The sequence below is a fragment of the Bombus bifarius genome, unplaced genomic scaffold (assembly GCF_011952205.1).
Source record: "Bombus bifarius isolate JDL3187 unplaced genomic scaffold, Bbif_JDL3187 scf7180000007966, whole genome shotgun sequence".
In the NCBI taxonomy this organism is placed as follows: Eukaryota; Metazoa; Arthropoda; class Insecta; order Hymenoptera; family Apidae; genus Bombus; species Bombus bifarius.
This window is the reverse complement of record NW_022884352.1, coordinates 750,674-778,382: the sequence shown is the minus strand read 5'-3', so window position 1 is coordinate 778,382 and position 27,709 is coordinate 750,674. Positions and strand designations below refer to the sequence as shown.

Genomic DNA, 27,709 nt, shown 5'->3' with positions numbered 1-27,709 from the left:
GCCTACACGTATCGCAAGCAGAACTTCTATAATAATCCAGACCGTGCGTCTAGACCAGTTTATTACTCGCATTGACTTTTAGTGAAATTAAGCGTGCTTACTCGTGCTAACATTTGTCACTCTCTCTTCCTCTCTATAAAGGGTGTGTCATACAATAGCGTTTCCGTAATATTCCGCGGTACACAATGTCATGCCTTTACAGTGCAGGTGATCACTCATGAATCAGCGAAATCAAATTTTTCTCGATATCTTAAAAAATGTTTACCTCGATCGTAAGTTTAGCAAAATATGTATCGGAAAGATGTATCAAATTAAAATCGTTCTTGTTATCTGTTTCGTAAGAAACGATAAGCTACCGTGTTACTTCGTAAGAAAAATGGCTGGTAACATAACTAGTTTCTTATTAACGAAAAAAACTGTTAACTGTCGAAAAAAGAAGAAACGGTAATATAGTAAATAGGAATAGAGTAATGAAAATGAATTACATAATTAGTATTAGTGGTTGCGTGACACGTAAGACATATATGGGGGAATTTCATAGATATACGTGCAGATGCTCGAATTAAAAACCGTCGCTGTAGGTTAATGAAAGTATTTTCTGAATAAATTCAAAATCTTGTATATAATTCTTTAAGTAGGTACATATACATATCTTCGTTCGAACATTGACAAACGACTGCCCCAAAAACATTGTACATATTTCAATTATTTAAAAAATGAAGTCTTGCAGCTTTCGTCTCCCATAGCAACTATAATCCGATATTATAACAGAGCATTCGATGTTCTAATTTAATCTTAATTTCTGAATTAAAGAATCGGACACGGCTGACCTGTATTACAAAGAGTCAATTCGTCGAATTACGGTCGCAGTGAATCTGATTAGGACAAACGTTAAAACATTTTCGACGATTCTCTGTACAATTTTTTAGTTAGTCGGCATCATCAAATTTATGAGTAAGATAGACTTAGTCGAAAAAGAAAAAAATGATAGAATCTATTTCTCGGGATATGAGTTACGACTTTAAGAAAGAGAAGAATGTAAAATTGAAAAAATATCAATCGTACAATGTGCGAGTACATATGTATTATATATAAAAATAATATAATAAATAATAAAATAAAAATATATAGAAATAAAAATATTTGATATGTTCTCGACCGCCGGCAATTTATCCTTGTAACGAGCGGTATAGTTTCGAAGAGACGCGAACGTCGAAGTACAATGGAGTGGGGATCTCGGTGGCTGTCGTCGTAATAGAAGCGAACTCAGTCGTTTTGCGGCGCGCAACCTGTTAGCGTCGTGGTATCGTGTACGGTGATATGATCTACGGTTTCGTTCCATTTAACGTTCATTTATACGATTTCTTTGTTCAAATAGAAATCTCGTAGTGTTTCGTCTGTTCACGATTAAAATCTAAAAAGTATTACTTTCACGCAAAGGGTAATTCGAAATTCATGTACCGATATCGTCGAAGGAAAGGATACGGATCGACACGCCAGGTCCGGGTTGACGAACCCTCTGTGAAAGAGGCGGACACGTCGGTTCCGTAAAAATGCAGCGCGTCGTTGGAGCATTTGGTTAACACGCAATATACCTGCAAGTTGCGCGCGAACGATACTCGGCAAACAACGTTGTGAAAATCCAGTCAAACAAGGGAGCAGTTTATTGCGTTGCACTTGCAGTAGTAAGGAAACTGATCAAGAAAAGGAATTTCTCGGTATATGTATTCGGAAGGACGACAACAACGACGGCGACGACGACGACGACGACGACGACGACGACGTATCGGCAGCACGTTGTTGGATCGCTGCCCTGGAGGGAATCGAGTTTCAATCTCGAATCGATGGATTTTCAAACTCAACCGACCAAACTTATATATAGTACGAGCGATCGTGCCTTGCGAAGTAACCACTTTGCATCAGGCAAAAATATATCGTGAATTCGTACAACGTGTTTAATAACAATACATCTGATTGATCGTTGATCGTTCGATCGGAATTCAGTGATATGTGCGAAGAGAACCGAAGCCAGGAAGGGACGCGGAGATAGGAAACGTGCGTGCTGGATGAGTGGTGTGTCAGTGGGAACGATTTCGTTTATTTTGTGTCGATAAAAAGATTCGGAAGCCGCTATATTGGAGAAGAAGCGAGAAAGCGGCGTGCCGCTCTTCTGTGTACCGCGGCAAAGGCGATCGTCGCAGCCCGAAAATGTAAGTTCTCTCTGAATCAGTAGGTTACTACATTTCTAGAATGAATATCCGTTTCCGGTGCATTTCGAACGTCCGGTAAGTGAAACTGTATTTGTGACGCGTTTCTGAGAACGAAGTCATCGCGATACGATACGATACGTTATACGTAGAGTATATACACGTTCGAGTGTAAATCTTTGCTAGAGATTTAAAACCGTTTGCCACAAATACAATTTTCCGGAAGGTGAACGTTTTGCGAAAGAACTATCTCCTGCTGCGAAACGCTAATTCATATTCCGCAAGAAAGTTGGGTTAATGTCGAGGAATACCGGTAGGTGAAGGTCACCGTTGTTCACTGGACGCCAATACCGTAGTACCAGTGAATTCGTGGCGCTGCAACACATACATACATACATACATACATACGTATATACGTTTGTAAATACGTACGTATGTACGTAACTACATCATATACGTATATATGTATGTATATACGTATATGTAGCGTAGATTTTCTGCTAATTGAGTAGCGATTTCTCATTTAAATTTTTATAGTGTATTATATATTTTTTTCTTTTGCCATTCGCAGAGACTTATTGAAAAAACGAAGTGTATACTTCTTCGCGTAACGGCTTTTCCAATGCCTAACCTTAACCACGATTTTTAACTCTTTTCAATCTCCAATTCTCCAACTTTTTATTTTGAAAGTGCTTCTTCTATAATCGTAACCAGTGTATTTCGTTCTGTGAACGTGAGTGTGTAAGGTAATTTTTCACGATAATTGTACGGATTGGTCGTTTCATTGACTTGAAATGGAATATTCGAGGGCGTGATGCGATTCGATCGACCACCCACGTGTCTGCGAAATAGCGTTAACGAATTCGTTCTTGTTTAACATTTTAACAGAATAGATTAATCGAGATAAACGATTTCGTATTTTCGTCACGATCGGCGTAACGTCGAATATACTTCTAATATATTATATTTATACGTATACGTATATTTATACTGGTTGGAGTCGCAAATACAGTTGACCATCCAGTACATTTTACGATCAATATGTATTTTTACGAAAAAGCGGTGAAAACGAACGTATCCCAATGTAGCCATTCCAGGGAGAGAAAACTTTGCGCGTAGCGTATAATGTTATTGTATTCTCAGCACGTATAGGCATTGGGAGTTCGTTATTACGCCTACTTCCGGTGGCCAGTTCATGGCGTGGAGTCGCTCAAGCTTTAACGGGCTGCTCGAATATTTCAAGTATACATATATTTCTCTCGCGATGGAAAATTTGAACGTGTTCCATGCGTTTGTTTAACATATACGCCAAAAAAAAAAAAATAGCCGAAAAAATACCTGCATTTGTGTCGATTTAAAGCATATTCTAGACTATGCGTATCTGTATAGAAATTTCCGGATGCTTAGAAACACGGACGAGGAAAAATATACCTGAACCGAATGGTTCGTGTGAAAGGCCCAACCTACTATTTGAAAATTCCGAAGAAGAACGCCAATCCCAGATGGAATTTTAGGACAGCTGCAGGCGCATACCTAAGCCATACCCAGGCAGACTTGCCTCGGGTCTACAGATATAATACGCTCGTAAAGTCGGTCCCTCGTCCTAACTCCACTCCCTTCGAAATTGATAGATAAAAATTACTCGGCTTTTGCTCAGATTGTAATCGAAGTAGAACTCTCGTTTAAAAACATTTTGCCCGCTAACTCGTACAATATCAACGACTTTCTAAACTCCTGACCACAGAAGTGGAAAATCTTTCCGTTTACCGGTAGATGACTTTACTCGATCCAGTTGTTTAAAATCATCATGCCCGAGATGTTTGTTCGTCGATTGTTGCAACACAGTCCCATTACTACTATATCCACGAGACACAGAGAAGAAGCGGAATGTTAGCGAGTAAACGTGTTTTTCCTGAACGACCTATATCGTGGATCGCCTAGGGCCTAGACTGTTTCCTGCAGCAATAACCTTCCCACTAGAGTCGAATATATCGTCGGTGATCGTATGCCGGTGTTGGGTTGACAGGATACAGGTTCTTTAAAAGTAATCAAAGGCAATTAATTAAAGCCGGATGCGTCGATTGACCTCTGAATAAGTTTGCCAGGGTTCGAGCACCGGAGATTTGGCCCTTTCGTTCCAACTTTCCAGCTTGTTCTTCGTCGTCGTCGGCCACTGAAAGCGATCATGCTCGATTTAAACGCGTCCACAAACTCGTTCCATATCGAAGATCGAAGAAATTGTATATAATCGTTGTAGCAGATACAAAACACCGATCGTAAGGTCGTAAGTACATCTAAGCGTAAAAACAAGATAAAAATAAATTCGTTTTTTTCACAACACTGCCTGCCGCCGTCTTTCCATCTATTTACATTTCTATTTCGATTTGTGGAAAAGAGGAAAAATTAAGATAGGAAAAAAAAAACAGAAGAAAAAATACAAATTCAAATCGAAATAAGGCAACGAAAGGATCGAATATCCGCGCGACAAAATTCTCGTAAATGATCGTCGTTGGAATTCCAGGTCGTCGAGGGGAGCGAACTCTACCTACCTATACACGATAGAGCATATGCTAAGCGATACATGTAAAATAAAAAGAATCGAAATAGCGAAAGGACAAGCTAGAGCAGTCCAGCTCGTAGGCTGAACGATATGCGACACGGGGATCGATAATTGCGACGAAATATATAGAATTTAGTGGAAACAACGGAACGATCGATTCTCGCTGGGAAAAATCGAACGCGAACGCAATACCTATGCACATATGTATATACTGTTATATCACAGCGTGCGGCTAACTGTAAAAACATCGAACAAGGTAGTAGATGAACGTCTAGCTACTTACGGGCAGCGTTGTCACCAGTGCGTACGCTCAAGTACGCTGCGTCGGAAAAGCACCGTCACCTGACACGCGAGCGACCACGAGACCCCTTGCCGAGAAGTTTGCTTCTCTCTGCTAGGAGGAATAGCGGCGCACCATCTCATTCACCGACTCTCGTTTTACTTGTTTTATGATTTGCAAGTGCTGCTTCGTCTCGCACCTGGAACGCTGTATATCCGTATAATTGCGAAATAAAACGACGATCTATGCCATCTTATACGAAGTTTAGCATCTCGAATACGTTCAGGATCGCCCTACGATCTACAACGGCGAAGCTTTCGTCACGCGATTCGGTAAAGTCGCCTGATTTTATTTTGGCTTTGGTAAACGCCTGCTTTCACGATCCTTTCGTCGAAATACGCGCGTAACTCGCGCGCTTATCCGTTACGAAAGTAACCGTGTCTTGGAAGAAACGTTCCACTTGTCTTTTTACGGAGGTGCGAATAAAACGCACGCGTAGCATGGTAGTACGTAGCGGTTTCGATGATTTCGAAGCGATTCAACTTCCCGTTGGGGAACGCGAATTGACTCGCGTCTCGCCACAGCTTTCCAAGCGATTCCAACCGTTCGGCTCGACAATGGTAATTTTAATTTCGTGGTCGCGCGTCGATCTCGCTCGCGTTCAAATTCGCGAGCGATTCGCGTTTAAGGACGGTGCCGTATTAGGTCAGTAACATTCGGGTGTTTCTCGAGGTGGAACGAAGAATAATAATAAGAGGAATCCAGCAGCCTTCTCCTTCCTCCTTATCCTCGATTCTCTCAGTTGGGTTAGGCTTGCCCCGAGTGACTCTTCGAAGTAACGGCATCTCGGACGGCATCCTCTTCCTTCTCGTTCGACTTTGCGCCTCCGAATACTCTCAACGTTCGCATTCACCGACAACAAGCTCCCCTCCGCCTTTCTCTTTTTTTTCTTCTTCTTCTGCTCCTCCTTTCCTTTTTCTACTCACTGGCACGCACGCACGCTGCGTTACGCGTCAAGGGACGTGCTTGCTTGTGGATCGTGAATGCATCTGAGAATCTCTTTCCGGCTGTGAAAGTTTCTTCCCTTGGATACGCGATGTCTGCACCTACGAAATACTTCATCGATAAGAGACGATTGCGCGTAAAATACGTGAACGCGTCAAATCGATTTTCTATCGTTCTCGATCCCTCGATGACGTAACGCTCCGAGATGAGTAATCGCTTTTCGACCAGTGACTATTGGTATCGTATGTAATCGATGAGAAAGTTTACGTCGAACTTCGACTAACGATAATTCCTTCCACGAAAATCAACTCGAACAGCGACCAAGGGTCAAACGAAACGGCATTCGAACCTTACGTTTGTTCGCGCGAACAAATTGTCGAAGCATGCGTTGCGTCGACGAGTAGCGGACGTTTCAGCGTTATATATCTATCTACGCGTTGAAACGCGTCGTTTCTCGGGTTTCTTCGGCCGATGCCAGGAAATCTATGTAACGAAGAAATCGTAGAAACGAGACGTTTCGCAAATCGGCTTCACCGCGCGTCCCGTTTCAATTTTCTGGGTCATGGTGCGAGCACGGTGCTCTTTCTCGGCCTTTCTATTTCGGTGCACTCGACTCCTCGTCGTCCAGCTTGTCTTCGCGTCATGCGTTAACCTCGCGCGAACAGAAACACCAGGTTTTTGTATCTTCGATTCGCTCGGTCGCCACGGGAGTATCTTCTCGCGAGCAATTTCGATAAATATCCGAAAAGGCTGTGACATTTCTTCGCGTTCCTACGACTCTGAACAGGTGGCGTGCGATTCGAAATTCCGTCGAAATCGAAACGAGTGGATCGATTAGTCGAAAGAAAACCGTGAATCGAGTGAAGTCTCCGACCACGTTATTCGACCGTAGTTCGATCGACGCGACGAATGAACGGTTGCACGTGCCTTCCTTGTTAGAATGCGACGAACGCGGGCCAACTGTTGGCGATAAACGCGGTTTTGACAAACGCCCGTTAGATTTCAGGGGTGAGAATCGAGTGACATTCGAGCAAGGTACACCCGTGACGAGATATCGAGGCGGCGATGGCTTTCACTGAGCCTACTAACTGTCCCAGAAGATAAAACGGCACGAAACGAGCAACGTAGTAGCGCGACAGTAAACCTAACCTTACGACCGTTTGCTGCGATTCGATTTTACGAAACTCGCCTTACATCGAAATTCACGGAGAAACGAATATTTTCTGGCAACGTGTCCAGATAAAAATCGGCACTTGCGGACGACGACAGTGGAAAAGGGAAAGTGGAGAAAGACAAAACGCAAACGACTCCTTGCTTTTCATGATTCGAGTTATTACGCTATCTCTTGTAATTCTCGTTCCCGCTTTCACCGTTTTCGCGGAAACAGCCGATCCCAAGGAGAACGCATGGACAATACGTAGTTTGCGCGTAAATCGTAGCCTTTGTAATCGTTCATCGTTAAAGTAGGAAGCAAATTTACGAACGAACTTTGGATACCTTTTACTGGAAAGTTGGAGATCGGAAAACCAAATGTACGGCGGTGCATAATAAAAGGAAGCGATAGAACGCGAATAGATTCCGATAGGAATTGCGCGAAGCGGCCGATGTTACGCGATCTTGGTTGCATCGAGTACCGGACACGAATCGTTACGCGTCGAACCTTTCGTCGTTCCAGCGGTGCTCAAGAAGATCGCTTCCAGCCGATAACGAAGCTGGTTGCCCTACCAGCGGAACGCCTATGAATAAGTCGGTTTCCTTGCGTAACGCATCCTCGGACATGCCGCGCCGCGATCCTCTTCCTTCGTCTTTCGTTGATATTTTCTCGTGGTACTCGGAAACGTCGCACGTTCAAAAAAAGAGAAACGGTTCCTTTCGCGTCGCTCGTGATCCACTGCCTCTCTTTCTTTCGTGTTGACGCGCCAACGACTCGTATCGTCAGCCGTCGTATATACAGTCGTATATACATATCAAGACGTTGTTCGTCGTCCTTGCCATTTTGTCCTTTCTTCCTTCTTTTTCTCTTTCTTCGCAAACAAATACACAAGACGGTGCATCGCTGGGCTTTCGCGATCCATTAAACTACATATCGTGTAGCGCGTGGATAGGCCCGCTGTGAGAGTAAAACACGCTGCGACTCGGTCAAGCTCGATTCCTATTCTTCGAATAATCGTTTTACGGGGAAAAAGAAATTCTTGTTCGAATGGAAATCGCATCGAGTAAGCTACGTCGTTGATTAAACGGTCGCGCGGGGGTTAGGTAGGTTAGGCAACTATGGAAGAACGGGTGAAGGAGGAGAGAGCGAGCCGAGGGGCGGAGGGAGTGTAGGGGAGGACTTCCGGTGCTCAGGGCCGTAGCTCGCCCTCAGCGTTTATTCTCGACTCCCTTTCTCCGGGCAGTACAAAGGACTCTCTCCGGATCGTCTCGAGAAGCGTCGCATCATCGCTAAACGTGTCTCGAAAGGAATCGCTTTTAGTTTTTCGAAGAGATAAGGAAGAAACCATTCTCATCGACCAGACGAGACGAACATGCGTGCTCCTCTGTATTTCTAATATCTTCGATATTTTACGTTTTACGTAAGTGCGAGGTTATGCGTTACAATACGTAGCGGAAGCAGGATAATTTTCAAGCCGGTTGCGTTCAATGCCGTAAGTAGATCTCGTTTGAAATCTCTCGTTTAGATTAGGTTCGAGGGACCACTCGATGATATAGCGTTACGTATCCGATGGATATAAAACGGAGAGCGATCGTAAATCATAGTCTGTGAAAAAGGCATTCGATACCAGCGCGGCCGCGGCTCTGCGTTCGACTAGCATTAATCGTAATTAGAACTCGAGAAGCGTTAAAGCAGCTGTCGGTGTGTGTCGCATCGATCTCACGATTTACATCACTCCGCATACAATGCAAGTACGAAGTTTTCTTTATTTTTCGAACAATAGTTTCTTCTCCGATGCTCTTCGCACTGTATTCAAACACGTAAGTCCTTTGTCTGTCATAGACAAACGAATCGGGGAACGACCGAGAATCCTTTGCTTTTTTCCTCGTCCGAATATCGGTAAACTCGTTTGCTGTCGTATCGTACGTATAGTACGATAAGGAGCTATCGTACGTTTCGAATAGCGGCTTCTCGTTCCAACGAAAAGCTCGAATACGTTCGAGTTGAAATAAACAGAGACTCGTGCGTCGTCGCGTCCGCCTTTTCAGACATCGAGCATGCCTTTGTTTCTCAGCGGGAGCCCGTTACCTTCTTCTCTTCCCATTCCCGTTTTCTTAGATTCCAGATCGCACTTGCCACCCCATCGACGTGATTTCTTCCCGGTTAAACGTTGAACCATTTCGCGGCTCTTCGTATCGATAGACATCGAACAAATATGGAAACTGTGAAATATAGCGAGCACGATAGATGGCCTGCGCGTGTTTATTCAAACTTGACTCTCCATCGTCCTTCCATCGGCTGCTAGGCGACTTACAATTATCGGCGTTGTTCGTTTAGAGTTTCAAAGTTTCAAAATTGTCCTCGTAAGACGATGTTAGTTGCGCGTAGATATCGACGCGCCATACCTTTTCGTAGGATGGATTTTCCAAGGCAGAGAAGAGAAACGATTCTTTTGGCGGGTCATCGACGAACGAACGTCTCGCTCCCGAAAAACGATCGCACCACGGAAACGAGGGTAACGACCGAACGAACGAACCGAATGGCTGTGTATTCTCAGGCGAGTTACACTCACCGCGTGCGGACTCGTTGCGTGGACGGCTGCCAACTTCTCTTCACGATTCTCGATTCCATCGCGAAGGGTCAACGATCGAACGCTCCTTGTATTTCGCAGCGAGAAAGAATCTATCGAACGCGATTTATCGAAACGAACGGTCTCCGATTACGTTTCGAGTCGGACGGACCGTGACCGAGTACGAAAACACGCGTGGCTCGTATCTCGTATGTATCGTTCGCATCTTTGCAAACTCGACGCGTGGTCGCGTTCCAACTCCACGTTGGCCCGAAATATCATATTATTTTTATCGCGAACAATGCACAACAATGATCGCGATACGAACGTACATATTTATAGATGGTCCGTTAAAAATCACGTATCCGGACCACGAAGGTGCCGAACGAACAGGCTCGTAGTACGGGACCGGTCTTTTAATTCTTTCTTTTTCTCAGTCGCTCTCTCGCTCGATAAACGCCCTCCGTACTCCTGAACGTGCTTACGGACGTACTCGTACTCATTGGCATAGACCACCGCTGCTTTAAGAACAACGCTGTGCCACAAAACGTCGTCCTGTCGCGTCGGTGGACGACGTAAATACGCGATCAATGAAACTGGCAATGAAATATCGCGTATTTATTCGCTCAAAATCAATGAGTAGAACAGCGTATATCTTCGTGAATGGTACAGGGTGGGGTTGGTAACTGGTGGTACAAGCGGAAAGGGGGTGATTCTACGCGAAAAAAGAAGTCGAAAATATGGAATAAGAATTTTTCGTTCGAGGCTTTGTTTTCGAGAAAATCGACTTTGAATCGTCGGTCGGTACGCGTGTACTTTATCGCGTCTCGTTATAACGGACCTCACTGTAAATTTTTAAAAAAATTAAAAAAAAATTAAAAAAAAAATTAAAAAAGAAAATTTTTATTCTATATTTTCGACTTCTTTTTTCGCGTAGAATCACCCCCTTTCCGCTTGTTACCACCAGTTACCAACCACCCTGTATATTATGTCTGTGTTATATTTACGAAGTAAAGTTTGCTCGTGAAAAAAAAAAGAAAATAGAAAAGCAATTGAAACGAGACAAATGGGCGGAAAGAGGAAAACAAAAGGGTCAGGAGGTTGAAATTGAAATCGAAAACGCAGAGAGAAATCGTGGCATATGCCAGAACCTCCTGCAGTGGAACGAGAGAATGAACGCAGAGGATCGGCTTTGCGATCGCCATATGTTCCCTCGAGTATCTTCGATTCGCTAGGATCGATTAGCGAACGTACTAATTCACCGTCGCTCCGACGTATCGCTAAAAATTCGTCGTACTTTTTACAACGCAAACTTTTCCACGTTTCTTCCGACGTTTTATCGTTCAAGTTGATCGCGTTCGATTTTCACGAGTTGTTCGAAGACGGAATATATCTCGCGAGTTCCTCTTTAAAATTCTACTTTCCGATTCGCGTATAATCGTATCGCGTCCTAACCGAATTACCTTCTTCGTTCTACGATAGCGTTCAGGTTTGCCACTTTTGCCGATGCACACGTGTAATCCTACGCGCGTTCTACGATCAAACGCGCAACCTGCGATCGGTGTTATAGGACCGTGCGCCTATTTATTAGCCTATCTACCATATTAAGAGAGTATTCTGGTCTAGAGGCATAAATTTCGCGCGATTTTTGAAGCTCTGTACAAGCGAAAGAAAAAATATTTTTGCTATCCTTCTTCTTAGCATTTGTTTATTGATATTTCGAGATTACGTAAAAAATTCACTGAAGAAAAAAACTCAATATTTAAAAAGTTACGAGCTGGCAAAGTGGGTGCTGCCAAAAAAACGGGGTGTCGTGGCGTGCACGATATCAACCCTTCTAGTCATCCGAAACAAAAAATGCGAACGGATTCTTAGTTAGTATGGATGCCGCTATCGTCAGAGTCTTGGAAAAGTCAATACAACATTTCTTCACAAAATGACGGCCGTTTGAAAACAAATTTCTTATTTCGCACGGTTTTTCGACAATTCCGAACGTTTAAAAAAATAGTAATATTAAAGATTTTGAGCTGAGCGTGGTCCGGACGATAGACGAGTATATAAGGAATATTCGGACCAAATTTTAAATAAATCGGTTCGTTAGAACTTGAGATATCGTGCACGCCAACTTTCGAGAAAAACGCGTTTAAAGTTTTGAGACGTAGGTACTCGGGCAGCGTCTACCGTTTATTGCACATTGGCCCCGGTCGGACCGGATCAGATGCTGCGTCACAAAAACTACTGTAACTCATAAAATAATGGAAATTTTGAAAAATCCTTTTAAGGGCATATTCTTGAATGTCTAAACTTTGGAAATACGAACAAGAAAATTTTCGATTTTTTCAAATTTCTAGACCAGAATACCCCCTTAAAGGAATAGTGCAATGCCCGATTGAAATGTGCCGTCGATGCGTTCTCTTTCTCGATCGCGAAATCATCGATCGAACGATCGGTGTTGGCACGCGTGGGTCATTCCAGCGGAACCGTGCCGTTTGCGCGGTATCGCGCTCGATCACCGAGACACGAAAAATGTGGCGCTGAGATAACAGCAACCAATAAGTTACGTATAACGCGCTCTTTGTCCATCGTATCTCTGCCGTTCTTCTTTTCTTTTTGTTCCACCGGCCACGGCGATCTGTCACGAATATTCGGCCGCGTTCCTCCGTGAAACCGCGAACGTACCAAATCAGCGCGCATTCTCCTTAGCCAAAGCGGACCGATCGTTTATCTCGAAAACTCGCGCAAGATCTTCGGATAGGCTGGAAGGAGAAAGAGAGGTAGAGACGTTTGAGGAAAACGAGGAAACGATGCGTGCGAACGATGCAAGCTCGATAAATTTCGTGTCGTGCTTAGCATCGAGTTGGTCGTTATTTTTAGTCGATTAATCGTTCCAGCCGCGTTTCATTCCCCTCTTTTTCGTTCGAGTACGAAGAAAAAGGAAGTCGTTGACCCGATACGTCAGCCTTGCGTAACAAAAGCTTTACACACGTGACCCGTACGTTAATCTTCGTATGTACGCATGCCGACCGATACCAGAGGAAAAGAAAGAAAGTGACGACAAATGCGTCTGTGGGAGCCTGGTCGGGTCTGTGCCACGAAACCGATAAACGCGATACGGACGGACGACGAGGTACCGAAAATTATTCCAGCCCGTTTCGTCTCTCGTCGTGTCTCTTTTACCTCCTGGGAGATCCGAATGCCCCTTTAGCTTCACGTTGTCCTACGTTACAACTCGTCGAGCCTCCTACGTTGTTCCAAAAAAAGAAAACGATCTACCATCGCGCGTTGCTCGCCTACGCGTATACTACGTACGTAGATTCGTTAAATTCTTCTAGCGGATTAACACACGCTTCGGCCAAACGTACGAAACAATTAGCATCTCGTTTAAATAAATACGTCGACTCTGCGAAAACGTTGGGCGAAAGAGTCGCGTTGTCCGTCACGTAACCGGTGTACACGGTTACGTAGGATTCTATTGGCACATCACTGATGATAGTACAAGATCAAGATCAAGATCAGGCAAAGCAGGGACGAAGGGGAGGGGGGTCGTGCATTACCTCCATCCCTACCGTACCCCTTGGTCGAAACACGTCGGAACACGTTGATACACGACGTAACATTCATTCGCGATCTTACCGTTGTCAACCGTAGATACTCTCTTGTTCGTCGGTGGGTCAGTCGAGCGACAGAGTTGGTGCAAAGCAGTGGCGATTCACGATTCGGGGAGATATCGATGCCGATTAAGATCAAGATCGTGGACAGTTTAATGGAGGCGGTGATACGACTCACGCCGTCCCCGAAGAAGAAAAGCGAGATAAATTACGCGAAAGCGAGCAGAACCGCCGTCGAAAACGCCCGAAGGATGAAAACGTGTGCAGAGGCGTGTGTATGCGAAGCGTGGGAATATCTGGAAAAGACACGACAGGTACAATGCGGCGGGATGGTTTCGAATTTTGCAATTAACGCAAACAAGAGTGTGTTCGTGCAATTCCAAGCGCGATTATCGGCAATTGGAAAAAATAAACGGGTACGAGGATAAATAGGCGCGCGAGGGCGGTTCGATGGCAGGGCACTCCGGACGCGCGTTACATAAGAAATACCGACGTTTGAAACGGGGTTTGTGTTAGGCCATACATATACAGTTATATAGGTAATCGGGAGAAAGAGAGAGAGAGAGAGAGAGAGAGAGAGAGAGAGAATAGTTGGAAAGGAACAAGGATCGCTTTGAGACCCGATCCGCGTACGTATATTCCGACTGACTGCTCTTACTGCTCTTAGCCATCGGATGGGATGACTCACGAGCCGAGGAGAAGAAACTGCCCGCCTCCGACCAGATCCCGCATTCCTCCTCGATTGTCCCAATTTGAAAGAGCGCATTCCTGAAAGCTTACTAGCGCGGGTCGCTGCAGGACGCACCGACGTATCTCATCTTCTTCTTCTTCTTCTTCTCTTCTTTATTGCAGCGTCGTTGAAGAATATCGAATCTATCGGGGTCGCGATATTCGTCACCGACACGTCGATTCGCATCGACGCGATATATATCCGAAGTACGCGTTCGTTATCTCGACGACGATACGATATTACCGTAGCAAGATCGTAGGCAATTTCGTTAACTCGGCCAACGTAGAGTGGAACGCAAAGTCGCACCGATTTATATGGAAACATGTGGTCACCATGCGCGTTCGGTAGCTCGCGACGAGAGAGCTTCCCCTAGCGAGAGCACAGTCCCGTCTTTCGATTAACCAACAAAAAAGCGTGTAATCGCTCGGCTGGGGACCACGCGCAGACCTCCTTTGCGTAACATACGCCGTGGGGATCTTTCCTCGTTATGGTGAACGCGTTTATCGAAAACGCTGAAACGCAAGATAGTTGTTTGCCACGCGATTTTCCATGCGTCGTCTCATAAATAACCGCGTATACGCATATACCGTATACCGTCCGTATTTCCACTCGTTCGACGCAAGACGATCGACAAAGACGAACCGAGAGAAGACCGACCGGTCGCAAGTTCGTTGTCCCGACTTCCTTTTTCCTTCTCCCTCTTCCCTCTTTCCTCCCTTCTTTTCGGTTCTGCGCCCCTGTCTCCATTTCTTCCTTTGCAAATGTTACACGTAGATACGACGACGACGACGGAATTTCACCGACGCAGTTCATCGTTCCTGACTCTGTCAAACTCTGTACAAGTACGTATTCCGATTGATGGTTCCGCTCGTACGAACGAGCACAAGTCGAATCGCGTCGGAATTATCAACGCGCCAAGTTTGCTTCGAAATGTATTTAATCGATAAAGGCACACGCTCGCGATACCTGCTCGTAGCATTCGCTGTTAACATTTCGAGGACCGTATGCTCTGACAAACGGAAATCAGTCTGAATTGGCGCATATTTTTGCAGCGATCGAGAAGATTCAAAAGGTGGCTCGGCAAGTTCGTTCCGATTTACATTTAGATTCGATATACGACCATCGAATTATATAGGTACCATTTTGTTCCACAACTTTTCTCCATTTTTCACGCCACTTGAATATTCCATTCTTCGAGAACCTCTTAGGTGGCTCGACGAGGAACTTCCCAATATGATTTTTTATGTCGATCAGATTCCTTAAAAATCGGAACGAAGTTCCTGAGTAGCATTTAACAGGCGTAATATTTTATTAAAAATCAACGAGCACGTTTGAAGATACTTCTAGTGACATTCTTTTATGTGATATGCTTGGAAACAATTTGCCCGATGCAGAGACACTGAGCAAAATTTATAATTTTATTAAATTCCTTATAGATCGGAATGATCTTTCTAAGCAGCATTTGACAAGCGTAATATTTTATTAAAAATCAGCAAGCTCATTTAAAGATACTTCTAGTGACGTTCTTTCGTGTGATATGCTTGAAAACAATTTGCCCGATGGAGAGGCACTGAGCAGAATTTATTATTTTGTTAAATTTCTTATAAATCGGAACGATCTTTCTGAGCAGCATTTAACAAGCGTAATATTTTATTAAAAATCAACGAGCACGTTTGTAGATACTTCTAGTGAAAATACTTCTAATGAAAATTTATTATTTTGTTAAATTTCTTAAAAATCGGAACGAACTTCCTGAGCAACATTTGACAAGCATAATATTTTATTAAAAATCAGCGAGCTCATTTAAAGATACTTCTAGTGACGTTCTTTCGTGTGATATGCTTGGAAACAATTTGCCCGATGCAGAGACACTGAGCAAAATTAATTATTTTGTTAAATTTCTTAAAAATCGGAACGAACTTTCTGAGCAGTATTTAACAGGCGTAATATTTTATTAAAAATCAACGAGTTCGTTTAAAGATACTTCTAGTGACGTTCTTTCATGTGATATGCTTGAAAACAATTTGCTCGATGCAGAGACACTGAGCAAAATTGATTATTTTATTAGATTTCTTAAAAATCGGAGCGAACTTTCTGAGCAACATTTGACAAGCATAATATTTTATTAAAAATCAGCGAGCTCGTTTAAAGATACTTCTAGTGACGTTCTTTCGTGTGATATGCTTGGAAACAATTTGTCCGATGCAGAGACACTGAGCAGAATTTATTATTTTGTTAAATTTCTTATAAATCGGAACGATCTTTCCGAGCAGCATTTAACAGGCGTAATATTTTATTAAAAATCAACGAGCACGTTTGAAGATACTTCTAGTGACATTCTTTTATGTGATATGCTTGGAAACAATTTGCCCGATGCAGAGACACTGAGCAAAATTAATTATTTTATTAGATTTCTTAAAAATCGGAACGAACTTTCTGAGCAACATTTGACAAGCATAATATTTTATTAAAAATCAGCGAGCTCATTTAAAGATACTTCTAGTGACGTTCTTTCATGTGATATGCTTGAAAACAATTTGCCCGATGCAGAGACACTGAGCAAAATTGATTATTTTATTAGATTTCTTATAAATTATTATTAATATTATTTTATATTAATTTTATTCAATTAATATAATTAAATCGATTAATATTATTAATTATTAAGCGATTAATATTATTAAATCTAATATATTGATAACATTTTCGTATTATTCAAGCGTGTAATATAAAAACACATTCGTAAGATTTTGTCTATAGTATCCATTGCTTTTCTTTAACAGTGGTTAACGTTTCCATAGGATACCGCATAAAGTATGTAAGATGCGAATTCGCTTTTAAGACCGCAAAGTGTCAAGGTTCCCTTGTCGTTGCTTGCGATTGTGCGCGTGACTTTAAAAAGGAGACCGGATTCGAAACGAACATTTTCAGCAAGCGATGCGCGCGTGCGGCGATAATGGTGATAGACGTAGGTAGCATCGATTCGAACTTGGAACGTTGGCCTCGGCTATGAAACTAGAATCGCGTCGAATGACGAATGACGCGAGCAGAGGGAGGCGGTAAGCAGATAGTAGGCCGTTATCTCGCAGAAGCCGCACCACTTTCTTTCAATGAATTCGCAGTCAATGAATTCGCACGATTAAAATAGATAATTACCCGTTGGTTGCGTACAAGCTAGTTGCATACGGTTGCATCGCGGTTGCAATAAACGAGCGGAAACCAGTAGAAAAACCAGTATTTTACCATGGTAATGGCGCTCGATGTTATTACAATCTCTCGCTGGCAACCTCGTTTACGATCCCAGAAAGGGGCGAAATAATATTCTATCTAGCGTGGCTTTATACGGCCGTGCATTTACGCTCGAGGGATCCGCGAAAAATGCGTGCGATTCCTTTCCGCAACCAACGTCTGACGGAAAACTCGCTTAACAGGGAACAGCGATTGTTGTGAAAAAAGGCAATTGTTTCTTGGTTCTCGTTCCCAGAGAACAGCCATTTGCCATTATCGCGAAGCTCGATTAAATATTTCCAAGAGCTTGCTGCCGCTGGCGATGGTTCGCGTGCTTAATCATCCGGGACTCGCGGAAGGGAGCCGACGTCGCGTCACCTCCGGTCGAATGAATCGAGAAACGATGAAAATTCGTGGACGCGATTTCCACCGTACGGAACTCGGCGAAGACTTTAAAGAAAGGAAAGGAAAGACGAAACCTGTAAAGCGTGTGCGCGCATTCTTCGCGCGCGACACAACAGCTTCGCGATACGCTCTCGTAGACCGTACGAAGAATGCCAAGCCAATTTACATAACTAGTTCGGATGATCGGCGTCCGTTTCGCGCAACACCTAGTCGAATCTACTACTACGTTATACGCGCCTGTACACGGCTACACCCGCGTTTTTATTCGTATTTTTAAGTCGCGTGCCGTCGCTCGCCTAATTCTCCTACAACGTCGTAACATAACGCATAACGTATTTTCGTTCGCAGGCGCGAGCCAGCGTCCTCGAATCTCACCAGCGCGATCGTTATCGTGTAACATATCTAATACGTGTGGCCGGTGTGTATCGCAGCCGCCAGCGATATCATTTCAACGTTATCGCAAGGAAGATAAGCCTGGTCGACGGAAAATCGTAACGTTTATCGGACGAAATCGTAGTCCCTTTCATCGTGGCGTCGTAACTGTCGTAATAACGTTTCCGGGAATTGCGTTACGGCGAGAAACACGTGCGAATATCTTTTCTCGAGACCGATTACGACAGAGCAGATATTATTGGCCTGCTCCACTTTTTTTCCCTCGATCGTGTTTCCTCGTTACGCGGAAAATATCGTTGCTGGTTTCGGGCGATGAAAAGCGAGAACAGCGACAGAACGGTGCAAGTAGAGCTGCTTAGGTGTTTTGCTTTTTTACAGCGTTGGACAAAAATTCGCGTGAACGATATACCCGTGTCCAAGGAGTCGCCGAGGTTCGGCCAGCGCGGTTTCCATTTACGTTCTTACGATCACACGTACGCGAACATCGTGTCACGGATAGATTCGACGATACGGCCGCGATGAACGATGGTTCTGCGGTTACACGCAACTCGAACGTTCCCACAACGCAACGCGTGTACGTAAAAGTCGTCGTACAGGTTCTTCGGTGCGCCTTCGATCATTTCTGTCTCGTCTTTAACGACACGACCCTGGTCGACGAACGTCCAGCAATTCGATACTCGAACCGACGCGACACGCCGTTCCGTTCGTCGTTCTACCACGTGTTACGCATGGCAGAATGTTTACGAAGCGTCCAGGATAGAGAAAGCTTCGCATCGCGATTTTGCAGAATCAGAGCGGAGGAACCTTTCGAACGAAAGAAACGAAAACGTTAGCTTCCGACACGGACTGGCCTGTGCCGACATCCGGCGACGAGACAGGCTCGTCACACGGTTGACAGGATTCCGAATTCCCTTCTCTTCTACTTGTCTCGGTTTCGCCATCGTTCGCAGGTTCTTTGCAAGTACGTGCATACTTAGTGGCACGCGTTTTCCCCATATACAGGGTGGTTGGTAACTGGTGGTACGAACGGAAAGGGAGTGATTCTACGCGAAAAAACAAGTCGAAGATATAGAATAAAAATTTTTCGTTCGAGGCTTCGTTTTCGAGAAAATCGACTTTGAATCGTCGGTCGGTACGCGTGCACTTTATCACGCCTCGTTATAACGGACCCCACTGTAGATTGTAGTTGTCTCGATTGAAAAATTAAAAAAAGAAAAAAAATTTTATTCTATATTTTCGACTTGTTTTTTCGCGTAGAATCCCCCCCCCCTCCTTTTCCGCTTATACCGCCAGTTATCAACCACCCTGTATATACGTACGTTTCTTCGATTTGTTAATTCGAAGCGTACGCAGACGACAGTCGCAACAGTAACGAGAAGCAGCGTGGTTAATATCTCATCGGCCGAACAAATCACGTAGAATTCTGAGAACTTTCGCACGGTGTATAATCTCGTTGGAAAAACACGGCGAAGCATAGGCGCACGCGCTTGCCTACGAGATTCGACGACGAATCAACGTTTCACGGTCGCGATCGCCGCGTAAATGCCATTCGCTCCGATTTTAAAAACGCTAGACGGGGCGAGACGACGGTGACGAAGCACCGAGGCGAAACGGAACCGACGAGGTCGACCGAGAGAACGCGTGGAATGCAACAGGCCACCGGGACAACCGGCGACGATGATCGTTTGCGCCAAATACCTTGAAACCATCTCGATCATCGTCGCTCCGTTAGCGCGCGTCGCGGTTTCTTCCTCCGCGGATCCTCGTTCGTATTCGATCGTTCTTGATATCTGAATCGGTGGCCTTCGCCGCGCAAAGCGTTCGTGGCGTTGCGTGGAGCTCGAGATCCAGCGAGGGACGCGGGTGAAACGCGCGTGCGCGTCATCGATTAATCCTGGTTTCGATCGTTCGTAGCGTACAAACTACGAGATACCGGTTCTCTTTGACAATGGAAAATCGCCCATTCATCGAACGCGTCTCGCAGTGCTGAACAAGAGCGGCACGCCCGCTTGTAAGTACGCGTCGTGATTCACCGACTGTCACGATTCTCCCTTTCCGCGCGCGCACTCTTCGAACCACCTTGTTATCAGCGTGCAAATACTAGAAAATACTACAGCTCTATGCCTGTGCCATAGATTTCGTCAACGTGAGAAGCTCGTGGTGGTAAAAGATAAGGAAGTAGCTGGAGTCTGAGAACGACGATGCCGAGTGGCAGAGCGATTTGTCGGATCCGATCGGAGACTTGGCCGCGCGAATAATTTCCGTCGCACGTACTTGCGCTCGTAGCTGCCGTTTTCTTCGCAAAAAGACTAGCAAAATACGAAACCCACGAGACACGGTCTAGATGCGTAGGCGCGTGCTCGCGTAGAACGTGCACGCGTAAGTAGGAATCTAATTAACCGTCCTACTTTGCGTCGCGGTTCGTCTTCGCGTAAACCACGCGCACGCAACGATCTCCACGAACATCCGGAACGTATTTACTTACTTTCGGTCTAACGATTTCGCCCTCTTTCGTCGAACGCCATTCTCAACCTTATTTTACGCTCTCGGTCGATCGTTGTTGACAGAATGAAGAGATGATCGCAAGCCTACCGATACACAGCGGCGGCGTCGGCGGCGGTGGAGGAGGAGGAGGAGGCGGAGGAGGAGGAGGAGGAGGTGGAGGCGGAGGTGGAGGTAGCAGCAGTGGGCCGAGTAGCCGCGTGGGTCGTGGTCTGGCCCTTCATAGGTCAAATTCGAGTTTAGAGCTTCCTCACAGTCCAACGGATCCTGGGTCTCGCGTACCGGAACCTCCCCTGAGGAGGGAGTATGGATCTCAGGGTAAGTGGCGCGTACGGCGTTACCGCGTAAGCCAAAGGAGCAAAGATTTCGATAAAAACCGATTTCGCGTGGTCGAAACGAGAGTCAAAGGTCGAGGATTTCACCCGCAGGAAGCATCGATGTAGTGGCTCAATCGGTAACGGTCGGAGAGAATTTGTTCGCGATGCTACAAGACTTGAGGCCGTCGACATCGGTGCCGACGGCGACTACCCCCCAGGCATCGGATCAACGGTGTTCGGTTGGCATGGAGTACCTGAGACGCGTGCCAGACGGGCAAATGGTCGTCGACACGGACGAAGTCTGCGGCCCGACCGGTAACTCCAGTCCCAAGTTGCGATTGAAGCTGCAGAGATTGTGGGGAGCGAAGGCCCAGTCCCGGCCCATGGAGGAGAGCTGCAGCAGCCCCGTCGGTGTTTCAGCCGACGTGGAGGAGAGGCACAGAAGGCGAGCGTTCGCTCACTACGATTGTCAGTCGCTCACCGCGAATCTCGGCTACGCAGCCAAGCTGAGAGGTATTCTGCTCGCCAGAAGAAGGAACACCGCGACTGGCGCCTCAGCCGCGAGTTCCTTCAGAGCGTCGACTCCCGACGAGGCGCCGGAAGAGGACGCCGGTGACGGCAGAGGTAGGTAGCAGCTCAGAATTAGATCATACGTGATCGGATAACGCGATCGCTCCAGTCAACTTCTCGCTTTTCCGCGTAGGTAACAATTTACTGGAATCGTGTCCCTTCTTCCGGAACGAAATCGGCGGCGAGGGAGAACGGGAGGTGGGCCTTACTCGATCCTCTCCGGGCAATGGAGTTCACAGACCATCTTTGTCGTACGGTGTCGCGGTTTTGGAACCAGCGCCCGGCGAAACATCCTGGAAGCATAGTTGTCCTCTGCAGAAACGGCCGCTACCTATCGAGAGCATCGACGAGGGTGCTCATTATTACAGACGGTATTTTCTCGGTAAGCGTGAGACGCGCGACGAACGATCGACTCGCGACTTATCGTAATCAACGAGTAACGACGACGTCGACGTGATTTGCTCAGGTCGAGACCATCAGAATTGGTTCGGTATGGACGAACAGCTGGGTCCGGTTGCCATCAGCATTCGAAAGGACGCCAATCAGTATAGAATAATAGTTCGCACGTCCGAGTTGTTGACGCTTCGCGGTTCGGTCCCGGAAGAAGCTCTCGGTGGCATAAGGCCACAGGGCAGGTTACCGACCCGAGAATTGCTGGAGTTAGTCGCGCCGGAGGTTCAACTCGCTTGCCTCCGTTTAGGAACTCCTACCGCCGACGAAGCTTTGGCTAGATTGGACGAACAGGGACTCTCTAACAAATACAAAGTGGGCGTTCTTTACTGCAGATCCGGTCAAAGAACCGAAGAAGAAATGTACAACAATCAGCACGCCGGACCTGCTTTTCTCGAGTTTCTCGATACCATCGGTGAGACCGAATCCACGCAAAAAATCCCTTCTCCTTCTTCCTTTCGTCGTATCGTAATTCGACGTACTTACGCGCGTGTTACGCTGCATGTGTACGATAGGTCAAAGAATCAGGCTGCGAGGATTCGAAGGGTACAAGGCCGGTTTAGACACGAGAACCGATTCGACCGGCACCCACGCAGTCGCCGCGACCTATAGAGGGGCGGAAGTAACTTTTCACGTGTCAACGATGCTACCCTTTACGCCGAATAACAGACAACAGCTGCTCAGGAAGAGGCACATTGGAAACGATATAGTCACGATCGTTTTTCAGGTAAGCTATATTCGCTTGCGTGACGCGGGCATCGATTGTCCAACACATACTCTGTGTGACACACGTGCGTTGTTCGGTATAATAGGAACCTGGTGCGTTACCGTTCAGCCCGCGAAGAATACGCTCGCAATTTCAACACGTTTTCATCGTGGTCAGAGCGGTCGACCCATGTTCCGACAACACTCAGTACAAGGTAGCCGTTTCGAGGAGCAAAGAAGTACCGATTTTCGGGCCACCAGTTCCTCAGGGTGCCACGTTCACCAAGGGAAAAGCGTTCGCCGACTTTATCTTGGCGAAAGTGATCAACGCGGAAAATGCCGCGCACAGGTAGCAAACGATATTACGCGTTAAGTGGCAAGATAGCGACGCAAACTTTTCGTAATTGTCCTTTTCCGTAGATCCGAGAAATTTGCCACCATGGCGACTAGGACGAGGCAAGAGTACTTGAAGGACCTCGCTAGCAACTATTCTTCTACCACGATGGTCGACACCGGGCAAAAATTTTGTAAGTTGTTTTCCGATCGTACGATTTCCACCTTAATCTTGACCTTCGCCTTGACCTCCACCTAAGCCTCAACTCCGACAACCCCAACCTCGACTTGGTCCTTTCGAACGAACAATCCACGACTTATGTTTTCGTACAGCTATGCTGTCGTTCAGCAGCAAGAAGAAAACGGCCGTACGTCCGAGACTATCTTGCGACGCTTTGCAGCGTGGCGCGATATGCTGGCAGGTGATACTGGAAGATAGCAATCAGAACACGGATTCCTATCTAGGAATAAGCGTGGATACGATCGTCCTGATCGAGGAACACTCCAGACAGATCGTATTCGTTACTCCGTGCGCCAGCGTACTCGGATGGCATGCTCAAACAAACAGGTGCCGATTTTTTAGTTTCTCGATTCAGCACGATGCACTTGTACGTAAAACGCGCACGACGCGAACGAAACTACGTTGTGTATTCTAATTCGTTCGCTGTGTTACAGCTTGAGATTGTACTATCATCAGGGAGAATGCATTACGATTCACGTGCGAGGCGATTATGGGGAAAGGGACGAATTAATGGAGATAGTGGCACGTCTGCGAGCGGTAACTCCAGGATCCCCGGCCACGGAACTCTCTTTGAAGAGAAACAGCCTGGGACAGTTGGGTTTTCACGTTCAACCGGACGGTGTGGTGACGCAAGTCGAAAGTCTGGGACTGTCTTGGCAAGCGGGATTGAGACAAGGGTCTAGGCTCGTCGAGATCTGCAAAGTAGCCGTGTCCACATTGAGTCACGATCAAATGGTCGACTTGTTGAAAACGAGCGCGCAGGTCACTGTGACCGTGATACCGCCCAACACCGACGGTAATCCCAGGAGGTAAGAGACACGAGACTAATTTCCTGTATTCGTCGACGTCTCATTTTCTCGCCCCTTTCTCGTCTGCCCCCTTATTTTCCTTACTCGCGTCTTCTGTCATTCGTTGTTTTTTTTCTTTTTTCGTTTGCTGCGAAAAACAGAGGATGTACGCTGCAAAACTGCCAGTATTTGTCAACGAACTACGAAGGTGACTACGAGAATGTAACCAGTCCCGATAATACGCCGACTCAGCAGACAGCCATGTCTCATCAGAGACGTTACGAGCGATCGTTCAGTCCGCCACGATCGAGCAACAGCTCCGGCTATGGGACAGGATCTAGTTCTAGGTCGTTCAACGATCCACGCTTCCCCATGGAGGGTACAATGACCAGTAGTAGTAGCGGGCATAGCAGCAACGACGATCGTTGGTAAGAATAATACAGCCGTGAGTTTAGATAGCGCGAGTATTAGTTTAAAACTAGACGTCTTTCCCGTTTCTTGCGGTCAGGTACGAGCTTTTGGAGCCACAAGACCAAGAGGGCACTGGGTACCGTACCAGTACCGGTACTCCTCCACCACCCCTTCCAGTCAGGCAGTCCTTCCAGATGATCGCTTCGAAGTCCTCGTCCCAGAGGAAAGACAAGGAATCGCACTATGCGAGCAGCAAACAGTTTTCAGAGAATTCGAAACATCATCACGGTCAGCAACAGCAGGAACATTATGCGAAAGATGGCAATTACGCGTCATCGAAAGCGGTGCAGGCTGATAACAATGCGAGACACGATAGTTATCAAAGGCAATTGGATAACGTTCATCGTTCCAGTCAGGATCACGTTTCGTCGAGTTACGTGAAACTTCAAAAAGAAAAGTACGAGATTAGCAAGCAAGAAAATCTGTACGCCTCCCAGAGGGAACTTCAGAAAAACGATATGCACTACGTTACTCACCAAAAGTTGAACACGTCGAATTCTTTGCCTTTAGCGCAGAACGCATCTTATAGCCTGCCAAAGTCTAGTAGTAATAACAATCTTGGATCTAGATGCAACGAGTACGAGCAGCAGCAACAACACGACGGAAAATTGGAAAGAAATTCTAAATACGATGCGCAAGACGAAAAGGTGCTGCTGCTGGATCGAACGTCGTCCAAGTACGAGCAAGACGCAAGAGCCCACGAGAAGAGAACAACGACGATCAATTACGAATATGCCGAAGAGATATACGAGAGACGAAACAGCAAATACGATATGGATATCGGCAAGTATGAGATTGAATGTCAACACGGCGTTGCCGAAAGGAAGCACGCCGGCAGCGGTAGCGGTGATAGCGTGGAACAAAATCGAGAATCGATCAGATACGAATTACCGCACGAATTTAAAGTCGGCGAGAAGGTTACCTGTCTAAAAACTAGCATCAGCGAGAGACCGGTCCCTCACAAGATAAACGTCGAGTATCGTCAGACGAAAGACTTTGCCGCGAGCCTTCCACCGGAAGTTAGAATTGGCGATACCGGTGGTAATTGCCTAGAGGTGGCTACTCTACCCAGCGAGGACGAACTATCGAACGGATCTGGAAGCGTATCGCCTCGACTGAGAAGAGCAACGAACAAACATCGACCCGGAAATCTGACCCCTTCGAGCGCTGGTTCGAGGAATCAGAGTCCCAGGCCGAAAAGTGCAGGAGTACGAAATTCTCATAGAAATTCCGCGAATTTAACTTCGAGCACTCTTCAAGAGGATCTGATGAAGCTGATCAACCCCGATTACATGGCCGACGATGATCAAATAACGAACAATAACGTAACCGGAAACGCACTGATCGCCAATCACAATTCGAACAAGATCAACAACAATATACTCGAGATTCAAAACAGGTGTAGATCGAGAGAAAATTTATGCGGCAACGGCGGCAATGCGTTGACCGTTCTACCAACGAACAGCCAAGAGAACGGAACCGGATCCGAAGTAATTCTAACGATGGCTAGACCGGCCACGGTCATTTCGAACGCAAGCACCGCGTCCAGTCCTGCGCCGAGCGAGAACAAGTTGTCGAAGGAAGAGAGGTAAGCACTGCTCATCGGTATACTACTCTACCGTACAATATCGTACCATACTGTACCGTACAGATACGATAGATGTTCGAACTTCGCTTTTCTACATTATAGAATGCACTATGTGTGTGTGTGTCTGTAATCTCTGAGTTTAGATTGTCACCGCGTGTTACCAAACCTACCCATTCGATTTCCAAAGCACCGACCAACTTGACGTCCGTCAAAGACGCGAAAAATCATAACGATACGGACGTGGATCGTTGGCAAAATCACCACGTGGATTCTAGATCAAAGCAGCACGCCCAAGAGTGGTCCGACGACAGACTTATCGATGGATGCAATACCATCGCGTAAGTTTAGCGACGCGACGTTCAATCTCGTACGCGCTACACGATATATACGATGTATATTAATCGCCAAGCATTTTTCCTTCAAAGTCTCTTTCTCTTTTTCTTTCCTCTCCAATCTACTACTCGACACGCCTGTTCCAATCAACCACCGCTTTTTCTATGTTTCAGAAATTCCGTGTCGGATTTGCAGTCCCATCTGTCCACGCTCGAGCTAAGAGTAGCCAGAGAGACACGCCGAAGGCTTTCCCTGGAGGACGAGGTGCGTCGTTTGCGAGACGAAAATCGACGCCTACAGGATGAAAGCCACGCGGCTGCGCAACAGCTTCGACGTTTCACCGAATGGTTCTTTCAAACGATAGACCATCAATAATTCCAAAATAACGAAATTCGAATATCTTCGTTCTAGGATAGTCGCGTCCAAACAATCGTTCGTTCTTTTCTTCTCTTTTCTTTTTCTCTCGTTCTTCTACGATCGTGCTGCAAAGTCCACACGATCACCCTTTTGTAACACCAGTATTATGCTAGTTTTGCGTTTCTCCGGATTTAAAGATTAAAGGGCGCGAATCAAAGGCGTACATCGTTCACGATATCGCGACTCGTGGTTAGTCTGTATCATAGATTTAGTCTTAGATAGTTATAAGGGTACAAAGTAAGTTACCATCGGATTGCGCTCTATCCAACTTCGATCGAACGTTTAAAACTAAGAGCTAGCGCGTAGATAAGAGATAGTAGCGGCGGTTTTAGACGCCGCGTGCATTCGGAGTAACGTTGCTTCGTTCGCGATGTGCGTTAATCACGATTACGTGTGTTACTTTGAAACGACCAAATATTCCTAGCTGTGTAAGAATCATCTTAATTCATTCGTAATTTATTACGTATTTTTTGTATCACCGTTAAGATTAAGGAATCATTTCCGTGCGTGTTCAGAAGTTGAAAAACATTCCTTGTTCACGAAACGCCATGTCGATCGTGTTTGCCTTGTTCAACCGAGGCGTATGCGTACGTTTGTCGCCAAGAAGTTTATACATTCTTCGCGAAGACAAAAAGACACGGCCCGTCGACGAGCAGTCTGTAAAAAACGATGAGACCAATCGATAATAAAAAGAAATGCACACCTCACTGAGAGGATCGTTTATTTTTTACGAGTACAAATACAAATACACACGATAAATGAAGATGGAATCGTTTCGAAACCTCGAGGAGGAAGATGGTAACGTGGAGAGAGGAGAAGGGAATGGCAAGACGTGTTCTTTCAGCAACAATAACCA

General features: G+C 45.9%; 1 protein-coding gene across 1 annotated transcript; it reads left to right on the top strand.

The window, feature by feature from the left end:
• Window positions 1–1,142: 1,142 nt before the first annotated feature.
• On the top strand, window positions 1,143–27,564 carry LOC117209052 (signal-induced proliferation-associated 1-like protein 2). The gene is made up of 14 exons (XM_033450646.1): window positions 1,143–2,210; window positions 20,706–20,958; window positions 21,069–21,581; window positions 21,661–21,909; window positions 21,994–22,392; window positions 22,493–22,704; window positions 22,790–23,031; window positions 23,103–23,209; window positions 23,349–23,583; window positions 23,691–24,065; window positions 24,206–24,472; window positions 24,553–26,103; window positions 26,247–26,441; window positions 26,610–27,564. Exons 2-14 carry the CDS (start codon window positions 20,715–20,717, stop codon window positions 26,809–26,811), a joined length of 4,791 nt encoding a protein of 1,596 aa, XP_033306537.1. The 5' UTR covers window positions 1,143–2,210; window positions 20,706–20,714; the 3' UTR covers window positions 26,812–27,564.
• The last annotated feature ends 145 nt before the right edge of the window (window positions 27,565–27,709 follow it).